This window comes from Spermophilus citellus, assembly GCF_964194105.1.
Source record: "Spermophilus citellus genome assembly, chromosome: 1".
NCBI lineage: Eukaryota > Metazoa > Chordata > Mammalia > Rodentia > Sciuridae > Spermophilus > Spermophilus citellus.
In genome coordinates, this window is record NC_138182.1 from 159306068 (window position 1) to 159321074 (window position 15007).

At 54.2% G+C, this 15007-nt stretch overlaps 1 protein-coding gene across 1 annotated transcript; it reads right to left on the reverse strand.

The window, feature by feature from the left end:
- Positions 1–5441: 5441 nt before the first annotated feature.
- On the reverse strand, positions 5442–11906 carry PITX1 (paired like homeodomain 1). Its single transcript, XM_081283792.1, has 3 exons — positions 11400–11906; positions 8950–9182; positions 5442–7002 (listed from the first exon to the last, which is right to left on the reverse strand). Exons 1-3 carry the CDS (start codon positions 11566–11568, stop codon positions 6460–6462), a joined length of 945 nt encoding a protein of 314 aa, XP_081139918.1. The 5' UTR covers positions 11569–11906; the 3' UTR covers positions 5442–6459.
- Between the last annotated feature and the right edge of the window lie 3101 nt (positions 11907–15007).

Genomic DNA, 15007 nt, shown 5'->3' on the forward strand with positions numbered 1-15007 from the left:
TCACCTATTAATGGACACTTGGGTTGCTTCTACTTTTTCTATTGTGAAGAACATGTTTTAGGTCCTGCTGTGAGCATGGGTGCACAATTCTCTCTTCAAATCCCTGCTTTCATGTAACTATACACCTAGAAGTCAGACTGCTGGGTCATATGACAATCCTGTGTTCAATTTTTGAGGAATCATTATTCTGTTTTCCCTGGCAGCTGCATTTCTATCCACAATGCACCAGGATTCCACTTTCTCCACATTTTCATCAATATTTATTACTTTCCACTGTTTTCCCCTTTTGATAATAGCCATCCTTGTGGAGGACAGCTGAGTGTGAGGTGCTATCTCATGGTGGTCTTGATTGGCACTTCTCTGATAATGAGTGATGCTGAGCATCTTTTCATGTGTTTATAAGCCACTTGTTTATCTTCTTTGGAGAAATGTCTGTACAAGTCCTTTACCCATTTTTCAATTGGGTGGTGATTTTTCATTGTTCAGATACACTTTGAAAAGCAAAGCCAAGGGCTGCCTCTGCTGAGGGAGGACAGGGGAGAGTGAATGGAAGAGAGAAGCAGAGGGGAAGAGCAAATGGAGCGAGGTGAGGGAGAAAGGACTGAGAGATGTTTTGTGGAGCACAGAGGAGAGGGGAGGCAGCCCTCAATTCTTCTATTGAGCTAATATTTATTGAGCACCTACTGTGTGCCGACATTGCTCCGGTGCTGCAGTCCTCACCTGTTTGACTCAGTTCTCCTTGCTGGCTCTCCATGACGGCAGCGACCCTGCCCAGCTGCCAGTGCCAACCTCCAGGAGGCAGTGCTGGGGGTACTTCATCCTACAGCTTCTGTGGTCAGAGTGGCTAGAGTTTGAGTCCTTTAAAAATGACATGTGTGCCTTTGGACCGTTTACAGGACCTCCCTGAGCCTCACCTTCCCCATCTGTAAAATGAGGATGGTAAGAAAAATAAAATGTGTAAAGTCCAGATCAGGGGACAGCACAGGGACGTGTGCCTTCATGAAGACTGTCCTGCCCTCTCCCTCCACCTTGCTCCAGATGCAGCTTCCTGCACCCTGACCTGCTCCCCTGGAGTAGTCCGATTCATAGACTCTTCAACTGACTAGGTTTGGGAAGCCATGTCTCCTGGGTGCTCTGCAGTCACTGCTGGGCCATGCCAGCCAGCCGTGGGCGGCCTGCAAGGCAGTGCAGGGCTGTGAGGGGCCGGGCTCCCATGATGGGAGGGGCAAGGGGGCGGGCCCACAGGCGCAGGGAGGAGGCCCGGGAGGGCTTCCTTTCCCAGAAGGCAGCAACTACAAATATCCATCTAGGAAATGAGAAGCTGTAACACTGACTGAGCTGGGCTGGGAACTCTGGGTGATATTCGTTCACCAGAGCTTCCTCAGTCTTCCATTGCCCATGCTCTCTGCTGTCTCACACAGCCCTAAGCTTGGGAGGGCAAATCCTGGGGCCTGGACCTCTTCTTTCTCTCTCTTGGAGCACAGTTGAGCGCACCCTCTTGTAGTGAATTAAAATTTTTAATTTCCTTTCCTGCCTGAATAGAAATGCGACTCCCATCAGGGTAGTTAGTGTATAGTGCAGGGGGTAGGAGCTCAGACCCTCATCCGGGGCCTCAGCTCAAGTTCTGACTCTACCCCTCATTAGCTGGGCCATCATGGGCAAGTTATTGATTCCCTCTGAGCTTCAATTTCTTCCTGTGAAAAATAAGGATGATGAGCCCCTCCCTCGTGAGGTTGCTGTGGGGAATGGGTGCTATAATTCTTGTAAAGTGCTTGCTTGGAGCCGGGTGCTCCATAAGGGCTTGATGTTAGCAATTGATAACATGATACACAAACAGAAAGAAGTGTTCAGATGTCTTCAGCCCAGTGACCAGGAGCCCTTAGAGGAGCATTCTGGGGTGCGTGAGCACCAGTACTTCAGTAACTCATCTCTGAGTACTGACTGGGCTGATCAGCCTGTTCCTGGAGGCCCAGAGGACTGCGGGAATTGAGCCTGGTTCCTCTGACTTTCCCAGGGGCTGGCCCATGGAGGATGGTGGGAAAACAGGATCCCAGGACAACTGGCTAGGTTTCTGAGAGCCCAAGACTAGGATGGCTCCTGGGGTTGGGTGGGAGAAGGTAGGGTGGGGCTGGTCAGCAGGACTGTCAGTCATAACTCACATGCCACCCAGTGAAGCTGGAGGAAGAAAAATCCAGTTGAGCCTGAAATGATATTTTTAGAAATGACCCTGTTTGAGAAACTTTCACAGAGAATCTCTATTAATGTAGAAAGGGGGTCCTCCAGAGAAGTACTAGGACATTTCACTTTAATAATAATAAGAATAATAATACTATCAAAAATAACAATTTGGGGGCTGGGGTTGTAGCTCAGTGGTTGAGCACTTGCCTCACATTGTGGGACACTGGGTTCAATCTGCAGCACCACATAAATAAATAAATAAATAAATAAATAAATAAATAAAACAAAGATATTGTGTCCATCTACAACTAAAAATAATTTTTTAAAATAACAATTTATTAGTGCTTTTTACATGCCAGCACTACCACTAAAACCTCTCATTTCAATTCATTCTTTAAACAACAGTGAGGTGATTGCTATTTGCTTTTGTGGAAAAGGAAAAGAGAGGCTCAGAGATATTAATGAGGCAACTCAGAGCTGGGGCAATCTCAAACTCTTGCATTCGAAGACAATAGCCAAAGTTCCTGTGGATGCCAGGGTCCAGTGATTGGTTCAGAAAACAGGGAGGGCTAGTGGCGTCAAAATACTCCAACCTCATTTCCCAAACTGGCCCCCTTGGTGATTCAGTCCCCTGGGCTGTGGTCTCTGGGATGGGGAGGGGGGTGGGCAGCAGGCTCAGCCACGACACTGAAGGGCAACACAGAGCTAGCGCTAGGGCCTGGTCCTTCTGGGTGATACCCTCTCCAGAGCAGATCTTCCCCTGGACAACCCTGGCAACTGGGCTCCAGGAGATCTGCGGCCTGACTGGGGCCATAAATCTAGGGGAGGCCAGTTGATTCTTTTTCCTCAGTGATGCAGTGCTCCAGGGGTTGTGTTTAGTGGCTGATCTTGTTTTCCTTTGGTGCCCACAGTGCCTGGGGCCAGTTTATGGCCTCTCTAAATCTGTAGCTACCTTTTCAGGGCTCTCTGTGTCAGGACCAGATAGAAAAAATCTGCTTGACTGCTTTTTGCCCCACACCAAGAGATCCTGTAAGGATTTTTTTTTTCAAGGTTAGAAACCAGCCCCTGTTGCCCATGGTGGTTGGCATGGGGCATCCCAGTGCAGAGGGCAGAGGGTGGGCACTGGCTGAGTTTGAATTATTTGTTATTGGATTCCAGCTATGTGACCTTGGGCAAATGACCTGACAGCTTCAAGCCTTGGTCATATCAGGGAAAGGGGATAATGAGGACCCTTCCTCACAGGGTTTTTTTTTTTGCAGGCAAAGAGACTCATTGGTGAGGTGTGTACACTTAGCACAGAGGCCTGGCCCAGCCTTGCCTGACCACCCTGTTGAAGGCAGGATTCCCATTTATTCTTGCTCACTGCACTGTTATTTCTTCAGCCCAGTTTGTAATTACAGTATACTGTGTTTGTTTACTAGTCCAGGGACCATGTCTGTTTTCCACTGCCTGATCATTGGTATCAAGAGCAGAACAGTCAATGTTGAGTGAGTGAATGACAGACAGCCCCTCTCCAGTCTCCTTCAGGCGGAGCAGCCTTTATTTTCCTAGAAGACATGGCCTGCAGAGCCCCGTCTCCTCTACTCCCTCCAGAGCCACTGCAGTCTGGAAGGGCTGGATGCTCTGTCTGTGCCAGCCACAGAGCAGCCTGAGAGAACAACTGGCTGGGGCCAAGGCAGGGCCTTACACTCACCTGAATAGCCATGGTCCATGAGGGATGATGGGGTCATTCTAAGGGCTACTTCTGCCCTTCACTGTCCATAGCTCCCTGGCTAGTGCTTCCACAGCTATACCGCTCCACCAGAGTCCTGCATGGCTTCCTCTCACCTGGAGCTGGGCCTGGCTTTCAGAAGAGGTTTCCTTTCCACCTTCTACTTTCTTCCAGTTCTACCTCCTTCTAGGTCTCCCCTGCCTCCTGCCCTCATCTAAAACCAGGGCCCCCAGGACTTGGCAGATGTGTGGGGCTGGGGGAGGCACTGCAAGTCCAGATGTGACTGTGTTTATGTTTCCAGAGAGTGAGGGTCGGAGTTCTGGACTGGAGCTGCTGGGGGAGGGTCAGGCTGCAGCCCCCTGCCCCAGCCTTCCCTCCCCCACCTCCAGCCTGTGTCTCTGGCCCTGTCTGTCCATCACAGAACCCCATACTCTAAGTCCCACAGCATCAGGTTGGGCCATCCTCCAAGAAGATCCTCTCTCCATTGCTCATCTGAAGGTGAGAAGAGCAGTGGAAAGACATCTGGCTTTGGACTCTCAAGGCCTGTTGGCTCCGTGTGACCTTGGCTGGGTTATAAAGCCTCATGGAACCCCAGTTCCATGTGTAAGAGGGAGGACACTCTTGACCTCAGGTCAGTGTTGACCTGGTTTGAGAATGCGTGCATAGGGCTCTCTTGCTCTTAGCTCATGACTAAGCCTGTGGTGTGCCCCATCCCAGCTAGGGCTTGCCTCAGTCCAGCTCTAGGGCAGTGCCAATCCCCATCGCAAGGTGATTCTGAAGCAGACTATCAACCCCTCCTTCTTCCCCCACTGCAGCTGCAAACATTTTGTTTTGCCATTAGAAGTGACTTACTTAAGGGAAGCAGAATTTTACAGGCAGTTTACAGGCTGGACTTGTTCAGTAGTTTCCACAAGCCAGAGGAGGGTTGAGGCAGGCAGCAGCCCCCATAAGTTGGGATGGAAGGGTAGTGAGAAGTGAGTCCTGAGTGCCCAACCCTTTCCTGCTCAACTGAGCACCCCTGGGTGGGATCTAGGTGTATTAGGGAGCTAGGGGGAAAGGGAGAGGAGGCCCTGGCTAGACTCTGGACAATCCAGTCTCCTCAGCTTCCCTGAACACCTAGGGTCCAGCTCCAAGTATGGGAAGCCAGGAATGGCTCAAAGGAGAAAAGGCAACCCTAGCCCTAAAGAGGCTCTCAGAGACCCCTACCCGGACGTGGTGGGTAGTTAAGGGCCCCATAACACTCTAGGGGCCTCGAGGGCAACCAAAGACATTTTGAGAAGAGCTTGCCCAAGGCTGCCTGGCTGCGCTGTGCCTAGAGACTAAGCTGTTTGGCCAGTGCTCAGGGCAGCGAGTAGAGGGGACCCAGAACGCCTGGCAGAGCAGTCAGGAACGGTGGTGGGGAAATGGGGGTAGTGTCCCACTCCCATACCTCCCCTACTCCCAGTGAAGGTTGCCTCGGTTTTTTCCCTCCCACCCCTGGGTCTCCGGGTGGTGCGGTTCCCTTTCTGTTTGCCTCCCTCTTCGGCCGGCCGAATGAAGCAGTCAGGGCTCGGCAGTGCTTAGCACGCTCGGACTATGGTTTTAATAGACGTACATGGACAAGTCGATATAGACAGATTTATAATTCTATACAGTCAGTCCGACATACACAGGGACGCTGTAAACAGGGGCGCGGGCCGGAGAGCGGGTGTGCAAAGTGGGCGCAGGGCCCTGGGGCCGCGCCCCGCGCTCTTCCGGCTCGACTCTTGCACGGCGGGCGGTAAGGAGGGGGGTTGTTCTCCGGGACAGGGGGCCACCTCCTGGACCGGGAACGGAGCAGAGGGCCTAAGCCTGCGACTAAGCTGGGGCAGGGGTGCTCTGAGACGAGCCATCCCAACCCCTGCCTTGTCCGCAGGGCCAGCTGTGGCTCCTTGGCCTTAATAAAGGGCTCCGGAGCGCGGGCAGGCGAGGGCTTGGGGGGGGGGGGCGCAACCGGGCTAGTGCGAATCCACGGTGAGTGCCGGATCCCGGGCTGGGTACCGTTCCCAGCCCAACGCTCCCTCCAACTCGGATTCGGCTTGAGTTTAATTATGCTCGGCCGGACCCAGCTAGGAGTGGGCATTTTGGTTCGCACCGGCCCGAGGATCCCCGGCCTGTCCGGGCTCCGCACAGTCAGTTTGCAGGCGCTGCTGCTCAGGCGGGGATGCGGGCTATGAGGGCGTCCTCTGCTGCTGCCCGCCCTCAGATCTCACTTCTGGCGCCGCGTCCCCTCCGCGGAGTGGGCCGCTGGGGCCCGTGGGAACCAACACACACCACCGGCGCCTTCCCGAGGGAAATTGCAACTCATCCATTTTTCTTTTTTTTCGCGGCACTTTTCTCCGATGTCTTTTGTTTTTGTTTTGTTTTGTAGAGGGCAGAGTGGGGTCCGGAAAAGCAAACACAAAACCAAACCTGGAGGTGGGGAGATGGGGAGGAGGGGGCTGCGCAGGCGCGAGGTCTGCGGCGCGGCGAGTTGTGGCCCCGCGTGCGCCCTCCGTGCCTGCCCCGCGCCTTGCCTGTCGGCCGCCGGCCCGCGTGGCCAGGCTGGGCGGTCAGCTGTTGTACTGGCACGCATTGAGGCCCGAGGCCGGGCCCTGCAGGCCGCCGTAGCCGAACGACGAGTGCTGCTTAGACTTGAGCCTCAGGCTGGCTAAGCTCGAGTTGCACGTGTCCCGATAGACGCTGTAGGGCGAGGCGGGTGTGCCGTAGGGGCAGGCGCCCGGTGACATGGCCGAGTTAAGCGAGGAGCCGGTGAGGTTGTTGATGTTGTTGAGACCCGAGTTGGGCATGCCGGGCACGGCGCCCGGGCCCATGCTGGACGGCATGGTCATGGAGGAGATGGAGCTGGGTGCCGAGAACATGGACTGAGACGACAGCGGGCTCATGGAGTTGAAGAAGGTGAAGCTCTTGGTGGACAGCGGCGCTGGAGCTAGGCTCTTGGCGGCCCAGTTGTTGTAGGAGTAGCCGGCGGCGTACACGTCCTCGTAGGGCTGCACTAAGCCGCTGAATTGCGGCACGTAGCCGCCCTTGCACAGGTCCAGCTGCTGGTTACGCTCGCGCTTCCGCCACTTGGCCCGCCGGTTCTTGAACCAGACCTGGGGAAGGGGGCCGGAGAAGGGTCAGGGCTGTCGAGGGCAGGAAAGCCCCATACCCCTACCCCTGCCACCCGAAGCTTTCCGCCCGTTTCTTTCTTTCCGAATATCGAATATCGTTTCTTTTCGCCCTCTCCGTAATGGCTTCTTTCCTGTCCCCAGAAAATACTATTTTTTTTAACCTTTTCTGATCTTAATCCTCTTCCCCAATTGAAACTCTTCAAATACACTCTGTGAACAAACATTCGTTTCCATCCTTTCAACCGGTCCACCTTTTGCATTCTCCCCCAAACAGGTCCCTATCTAAATATTTCCATCTTTTCCTTCTCCCTCAAATACAAAAGGTATTTTTCTTCCCTGAGACATGACTCGCCATCTTCAATTTTTGGTCTGTTTTCATCACTCAAATAGTCTGTTTTCATCTTTATTTGCAATATTTGAATTTTCATTTCTGTCCCCAATTTTATTTTTGTTCAGGTCACCCCACTATCTGAACCTCTTTCTTCTCCCTCAGTCTGTTTTCTTCTTCATCCCCCATTTTTTTACTTTTGATTCTTCTCCAAATATTTAGTTTTTTTCCTCTTTCCAAATATCTGACCTTCACTATTTCTTCTAAATAGATGATTCTTTCTTTTCCTAAATACTTGATCCTTTTGCTTCTCCCTTAAATATTTAATTCCTTTCCTGCTGCCTAAATATATGCCAAATATGTTTCTCCACAAATATTTAATTTCCTTTAGCTTACTAGTTTCTCTCTAATCTCCCCCTCCACTTTATCCTGCAAAATTTGGTAAGGACCTTATTTCCCAACTGTCAGGTCCTTCAGGAGCTTCACTTATTCGACTACCCAATGAATATACCCTGTCCTTCTTGACTCTTTTTCAGTCCCTGGGCTGAATTTCCTGGGCTGAGTTTCTAGAGATCCCTGGCTGGGGGACCCTGCATCTCAGCTTTTCCCAGGTTCCAGAATCAACACTACCTGATTCTATTCCAGTCCCCACCACCAGAAACCTGGGCAGGATTAGTAAATTCAGGATTAGTGAGTGCTGTGTCTTCACCCAGAGTCACGCTGGGCTAGCCAGCCTGACTGGGGAGGGGTGAGGATTGGGGTTTATAGCAGGGACTCAGTGTATTGGGTGGGACTTTGGCCTGGCTTGGGGGGTAGGTGTTCCCAATATCTTTAAATATTTGCCCACTGGGGTAAGAAATGATACTCTTGCTGCTCTGGCCAGAAAACCTTGAGTTTACTGGGAACCAAACAGTGAGACATGGAAGCATCCAGTCAGGTTTGGGCCCAAGACCTTACATCCCTAAAAGGACTGGGAGGGCCATGCCACCCACATCTGACCCCAGATCCACAATAGGAATGGGCATTAAGTCGAGGGTCCAGCTACGGGCCTGGTAAATGGCCAGGGAAGGTGGAGACTATCCTGAGATTTTGGAGAAACTAAGTGTGGGATGAGACTACTATTCCAAGAAGTTTTGAATCCCAAACTCAGGCACCTTTCAAGCCTCTTGGAGGCAGCCAGGCAGGACTTGCCTTTCCCTTTCGGTTTCGGAGGAAGGCCCCTGCAGCTCCTGATATCCCAGCCTTAGGGAATCCTCTGCTTAATCTCCGGCCCAGGATATCCCTTAACACTGAACTGAATCCTAGGCCCTCAGCGTGGAAGAGTCTCTCCCCTTGGGGCCACAGGTCTTTGGGCTGGGGCTTCCTAGAGCCGGAGGGTCGGATAAGAAGAGTTGGAAAGCAGCAGTCAGAGCAGCTAGTGGCCTAGGAGCCTAGCAGTTGCCGGTAACTAGGGCCCAAGGTTGGGGGGGGGGTCATAGGTGGAAGAGCAGGGAGCAGGACTGAGTGAAAGTGTGAGTGCAGGTCTGAGTTTCGAAGGGCTCTGGCTGAGGCAGGCGGGAACCCTCTGAACCAGTACCCTTAAACACGGGCGCTGCGCTCACCCGCACGCGCGGCTCGGTGAGGTTGGTCCACACAGCGATCTCCTCCCTCATGCTCATGTCGGGGTAGCGGTTTCTCTGGAACGTGGCCTCCAGCTCTTGCAATTGCTGGCTTGTGAAGTGCGTACGTTGCCGCCGCTGCTTCTTCTTCTTGGCTGGGTCCTCCGCGCCGCCGCAGCCCGTGCCGCCTGCGCCACTGTCCTCCGGCCCCTTAGGTTCCCCGCCGCGCTCCTTCTCTGCAGCAGGCAGGAACGGGCGCGGGTCACCTCGGGCTTAAGCCTGTTGCGCCCTGTCCCGGTTCCACCGAAGCACCGGCTGTCAGCCCTCCCTCCCGCCAGGGGCCCGGGGAATTGTCCGCGTTGGCAAGAGCCTGCCGGGAGCTGGTCTGCACCTCTGGTCTGGCGTGCCGAGAACTACCCAGGAGCCAGAGCTGTGGGCCTGGGTTCCTGGCTGGCAGGGCCTGCTCCTGCAGCTCGGCTCAGGCTGGGCCCTGCTGCAGCTGTCACCGGCAAATACACGCTGTTTTTGCCGGGTGCTTGGGGGTCTAAATCTGAGGGAGTCTCTGCTTTTCTGAACTAGGACCAAATCTTCCAGACTGAAACTAGCCTATCGGTGGGGCATGAACCAGGTGGTGGCCTGAAACCCCTCCATTTTTTTTTCCTCTCCAAGGCTGAGTGGAGTTCCAATACACTCGGCCTTACTTGTAGGCCTGCAGTCCCAAGGCCTGAAAAACCCCTGTATCTAGGTGACCTCAGGCTTTAGCCTCTCTTTCTTTAGATCTACACAAACACATGCAATCACAGAAAAGTTGAAATGTAAAGAAAAAGAATTTAAAAACAAAACACAGAAGTTCTGAAAAGCTTATAGCTCTCTGCCTAAAACCACAGAAAGGGTCATCAAAAAATCTCAAAATTAGGCAGGTAGAAACACACAGCAAGGGTAAATTAAGAATCAGAAAGCGTTGTCCAAACGCACCTCCAACTAAATACAAAGCTGTATGTGTATAGATTCATACATTTATTTCTCTGGCATTTAAAAAATCCATGGTTATTGTAGTTAAATTTTGAACCCCTTCTCATAAACATCCTCGTAGACATAAATTTTAAATCCCAGAGAAACACATTATAGTTAGATAATTTAAATTCCCCAAATAACATACTGCATATGTATTTAGAGAAAATCTCGGAGAAATGCGCCATTTTGGATTGGCTTTTTAAAACCTCTCCAAGAATAATGTTGCATGTAGATATTTTAAATTCCAGAGAGACAACGAGTATATTAAAATTTTCAAAATAAAAATTGTTGAAATTGTTAATTCATCTTCATAGATTTGGTTTTTAAATATCAATCTATAGTTCTATGAATTTTAAAATAAAAAGCAACCAAACACCGCGCTTTAAACTTTCGAAAACAAAAGTACAGTACAGCGTTGTTTTTTAACCAACCAAACAGAACCGCTCAGGGAAAGTTACTTAGAGATGCAAAACAGAAACAAATAGAGATTTAAAACGCGAAGAGAAACACTTAGCGGTGGATTAAGAAATGAAGGCAGAAGAGTCACCCACAGCCTGGGGAGTGGGGAGCCGGGAGCACGGCGGCGACGCGGAGTTAGATTCACGAGCGCGGGAGTAGCTCCGAGAGCCCGGCGGCCGGGAATGGCCCGGGGATTTGCTGCACTACTGTCCGTGCCACCCACTCGCGGTCAGATCGCGTCTGGGGGAAAAGCTCAAGCTCTCGGACAAATGGACAGCCCAGTGGGATAAATGCCCGAGCTGAGAAGGGAGCCTGGCTGGACCGCCTGGTGGCTCCGAGCTCTGGCCGCGCGTGTGGGCCAGGATCCCTCTATTCGGGTTTGGTCGACCCTGCCGGGGGTCTGGCCGCGCCCCTTGGCCGGCTGGTCTTCTCAGTCCTCTGTCTCTTCCTTTTACTTGATGTTGCCTCCTCCTCTCTGTTTGTTCGGTTCGCCCGCCCCTTCTCTTGGATTGTCCCACTCATCTGCATCACCCTGCCTGTCAGGGTGTCTGCCCCTCTCTCGGACTCTATGGGCAATTTCTCTCGCCCGTCAGTCCCATTCCCTTCGATCTGCTTCTCTTCCTTCGTCCCAGCGACATTTCAGCGCCCACTTGCGCAAACCCAACTTTTTCTCTCCCTTTTCTATTTGCCCATGATCAACAGGGGTTGTCACTCCAACCTCCTAGTTATAGGCTCGTGCATCTGCCCATCTCTTGGCGCGTGGGAACCGCGTGGAAGTGCCTTCGTGTGTGTGTGTGAGTGTGTGTGTGTGTGTGTGTGTGTGTAAATTTGCACCTTCACCGTCAGGTCAAGACTAGGAAAAAGAAAGCTCCTGACCCTCCTGGGGCGGAGAGGGAATCTGGCTGCGCCGCGCGGGAGCCAGGCCTTGCTCCCCGCGCCGGGGTAGGTTCCGTGCGCGCGGCGCGGGGAACCGCGCTTACCTGGCAGCTCTGTGTCAGACGACTCGCTGGCTGAGTTCTCGAGCGGCTCGCGGGGGTCGGCGGCGCGGGCCAGGTGGAAGGCGGGCCCCATGTCATGCGGCGGCGGCGGCGGCGGCCGGAGCCCCTCCGGCAGCCGTTCCAGGCTCATGCCCCCCTTGAAGGCGTCCATGGAGGTGGGGACCGCGGCGGGCGCTCCAGGAGCCGGGGCTGGGCGCGCCCGGCTGCCCTGGCTGCGACCTGCGAGGATAAGAGCGCGGCGCCTAAGCGGTTGCCCCCCAGGGCTGCCCGCGCAGGCAGCGACGCCGCGCCCGCTCCATGGACTGCCCGGGACTGCGGGGCCGGGCGGGCAGCGGCGGATTTTCGCGACCGAGCGCCTAACTCTGCGCTCCGCACTCTGCTCCGGCCGCTCGGGCCTCAGCCGCCCGCCCGGCCCCGGCTCCGGCTCCCGATCCGGGGCCGGTTTCTAAGGCTCGGGACCTCGCCGGCAGAGTCAGTCTTAAAGCGACAGTGCGCACCGCCAGGTTCCAGCAGTCCCTGCGCCAGGGGTGGTGGGTGGGGTGGGCCTGGGTGGGAGGGGGCTGGGGAGGGAGGGAGCAGGCGAACAAGCTAGCGAGGGAGCGCGGGCGGAATCCAGCCCTGAGCCGCCCGCGCCGCCGCGCCCTCTCTGCCGCCCTCCCTCCCTCCCTGCCTCGCCCGCGCCCTCCCCCTCCGCAGCCACCTTCCCGCCGCCTCCCCGCCCCCCGCGGCCTCGCCGCGCCTCTCCCTCCTTCCCCGGTGACACACCGAGTTCTCCCTCGGCCTTACAAAAGAAACGCATCTGGTCTGCAAGTCCCGCGCGGCTTGTGCCCACCTCAGGCCCCAAATGACTTGTTTCGCTCAGAGCCAACTCCTGTCTGGGCCGCCTCGAAGTCCCCGACCGCTGGCGGGAACTGCCCAGGATGAGTGAATGTTCGAGGAGCAGGATCGCGCAGAGCCGGCGCCTTGGAGCCAGCGCCAGGGCGGGGGCAGAGCCCGGGGCCCGTTCCGGCAGCTCCCTGCGGTGTCCTCGTCGAGGGGCCGCCGGCCCCTCCTTCCCCGGCCTCTACTCCAGGGAACTCGGCCCGGCTGAGTGACAGCCGCTTGCGCTGTAATGGGCCCCCGGATGCTGCCTCCTAATTAGCTTGGACCCTCTCCCCTAAGGCTGCTTCTCAGGCCTCCCTCTCTGCACCGCAGTCAATTTTCCGGGATTGGGATAGAAATGATGGCTTCTAATCAGACGAAACGTTTCTGTTGGCTCTAGGCCGCTGGCGAGTGCAGCGGGAGACCCCAAGAGCCCAGCCAGGCTCCATTGCCTTTTCTACCTCTCCCCTTATTTTGCACCTTCAACGGCCAAGCCCTGGCCTTGGCAGCCAGGGGGTTGGCCTTGGCAGCCTCTGCCATCCTCCAGGGTAGCTTTGCCCTGGCGCTTGGGGCCTGTGCTTTGGCTTCCCAGGACTTCAGGCACAGGCCTGGTAGACCAGGTGACTGCTGTCTTCCAAAGCTGGGAGGGCAGCACAGGACTTCTGTCTTCTAGATTCTCTCCCACACAGTGGTAGCCAAACTGTGGCTCCAGGGGGCCCTTGCTGACACAGGCAAGACACTCCCCTCCCAGCTCCCAAGGGTGACCCCCTCCTTTAGTCCTCCCACTTAAATGAAGTTTGTTGAAGGATTTTGCTCAACAATTGTTAACTGGCCCGGAGACCTCAGCATCTTGAGCAAACAGGCTGCAGCTGGGACAGCAGGGCATGGCCCTGACCTGCTTCTCTGGCCACAGCCAGACCCCAGGATACTTCTGCCCCTCACCTGCCCACCCGTTCCATTAGACTCACCAACTGGAGAGGACAGTGTGTTAGAGAGGAGAGCCACCTGGGAGAGAAGCAATTCTCTACTCTCCAGGCCCAGCACCCTCATCCCAGAACCCAGGACATCCTGACCTCCTTGGGTTTCTTGTTGGACTGATTGTCCAGATGTCAGCATCAGGGGCATCCACAGGCTCTACCTTTGAGCCTTCACCCTTCCCCCGTCAGAGGGAGGCACCCAGACTGAGTTCCTTGGTGAAGATTGTGGGGGCAAGGACAGGTTCTCAGGGTAGAGTCAGGCCTGCCTCTCACTCCCTTACCCTCAGCCCAAGATCCCTTCCTTAGGGCCTGGCCCATTCTCATTGGGTGTCTAACACAGGGAGCAGAGTCTGAGGCTGGGTAGAGAGGGAGGAGGGGGAGACCTATTGGCTCTGGCCTTCTTCTTATAAGACCCCCCAGGATGAAATTAGACTTGGTCAGAAGGAGAAGGACATGAGAAGGATAACTGCAGAGCAGTCGTCCTCAGCTCTGTCTTATAAGACATTTCTTGTTTGAGTCTCCTGCAACTATGCAGGAGACATATAGGTGCTGCAGCATGCTAGAGAGTGCCCCTTTACACACACTCCTCCATGTATCGCCTTACCCTGTAGGGCAACCTGGATGAACACAGGCATGGGAACATGCACATGTACGTCCCTACTTCACTTCCACGTAGGGTATGCTGTGTACACATGGATGCACACACTATGTGCTCTTTGGCATGGCTGGCTGCTCTCTGATAGGTATATTCTAAGCCCACAGAATGGGCCTAGGTAGGAAGCACAGTGAATCTCTGGGTAGGGACATAGAAATGAATGGTCTGTCTATGGGGACTATGAGGCCCTCTATGGATGTGGACTATTTTGTGACTCTGCAACTACAACTATTCAGTCTGAGGATGTGCAACCTTCACTATTGATGCTTTTAATGAAGTTATTGAGCACCAGCGGCATGCCCTTCCAGACCCAGGCCCTTGGAAGTGCTCCAGGCAGGCACTAAAATCCCTTTATTTGAAGATTTTGATGCCCCCTGTGTGGATGGAAATGCTCTCAGACCCTTTTGGGTGATGCCTAAATCTAAATGCATAGCTGACCCTTAGCCCCAAAGAGAAGCTGAGGATCTGCCAGGGTGTGCAGCATTCAAGGAGGGGAAGGGACTGGTTGAGAGAAAGCTGTGGCCTGTCTGGGCATTAGCTAAAGAAGGGACTGAGACAAGCTTTCGTTTTTTCCCCAGCTACAGTCTCCCACTACTCACTGTCCTACTCTGTGTAGGGGCTTCTGGCACATTCACAGACCACCTCCCCCCCCCCCCCCCCCGCCCCAAAGGAGGCAACAATCTTTTGGAACTGAGGATCCATGCCTCCCCTCCCACCCATCCCTTTGCTCTGACCTTAGGCATGGCTTGCTGCACGGTGCCTTATGAGCCTCTGCTCACTTCTTCAGCCTCCAGCTCACTTGATCATGGGGTGGACATGAGGAGAGGAGCTGGGACCTTGTGCCCTATTCCCCATTTCTCTTTAGCTACATAAAACTCAGTGATTCTGTGATTTAAAAAAAAAAAATGTGGGGATTAGGGTCCTGGATGGGTTGAGCAAAGGAGTCTGGGCTGTTGTAGGAATTTGAAGTAGTCACCATGGGGACCCTTTCTAAAGCTAGACTGACTCAAAACAGATTCTGGGCACTAGAATTGTTTAACAACTTAATTTGGGAAGGTTGGTTGGAGGACCCTCATGGGGGATATCCTCCCACCCGC

Excerpts from the sequence above, each read along its gene's own strand:
- PITX1 (XM_081283792.1), bottom strand. The coding sequence starts at position 11,568 with ATGGACGCCTTCAAGGGGGGCATGAGCCTGGAACGGCTGCCGGAGGGG. Across the intron at positions 9,183-11,399 it reads GTCTGACACAGAGCTGCCAG|AGAAGGAGCGCGGCGGGGAA; the intron begins GTAAGCGCGGTT and ends TGCCTGCTGCAG. Across the intron at positions 7,003-8,949 it reads TCACCGAGCCGCGCGTGCGG|GTCTGGTTCAAGAACCGGCG; the intron begins GTGAGCGCAGCG and ends CCCCTTCCCCAG.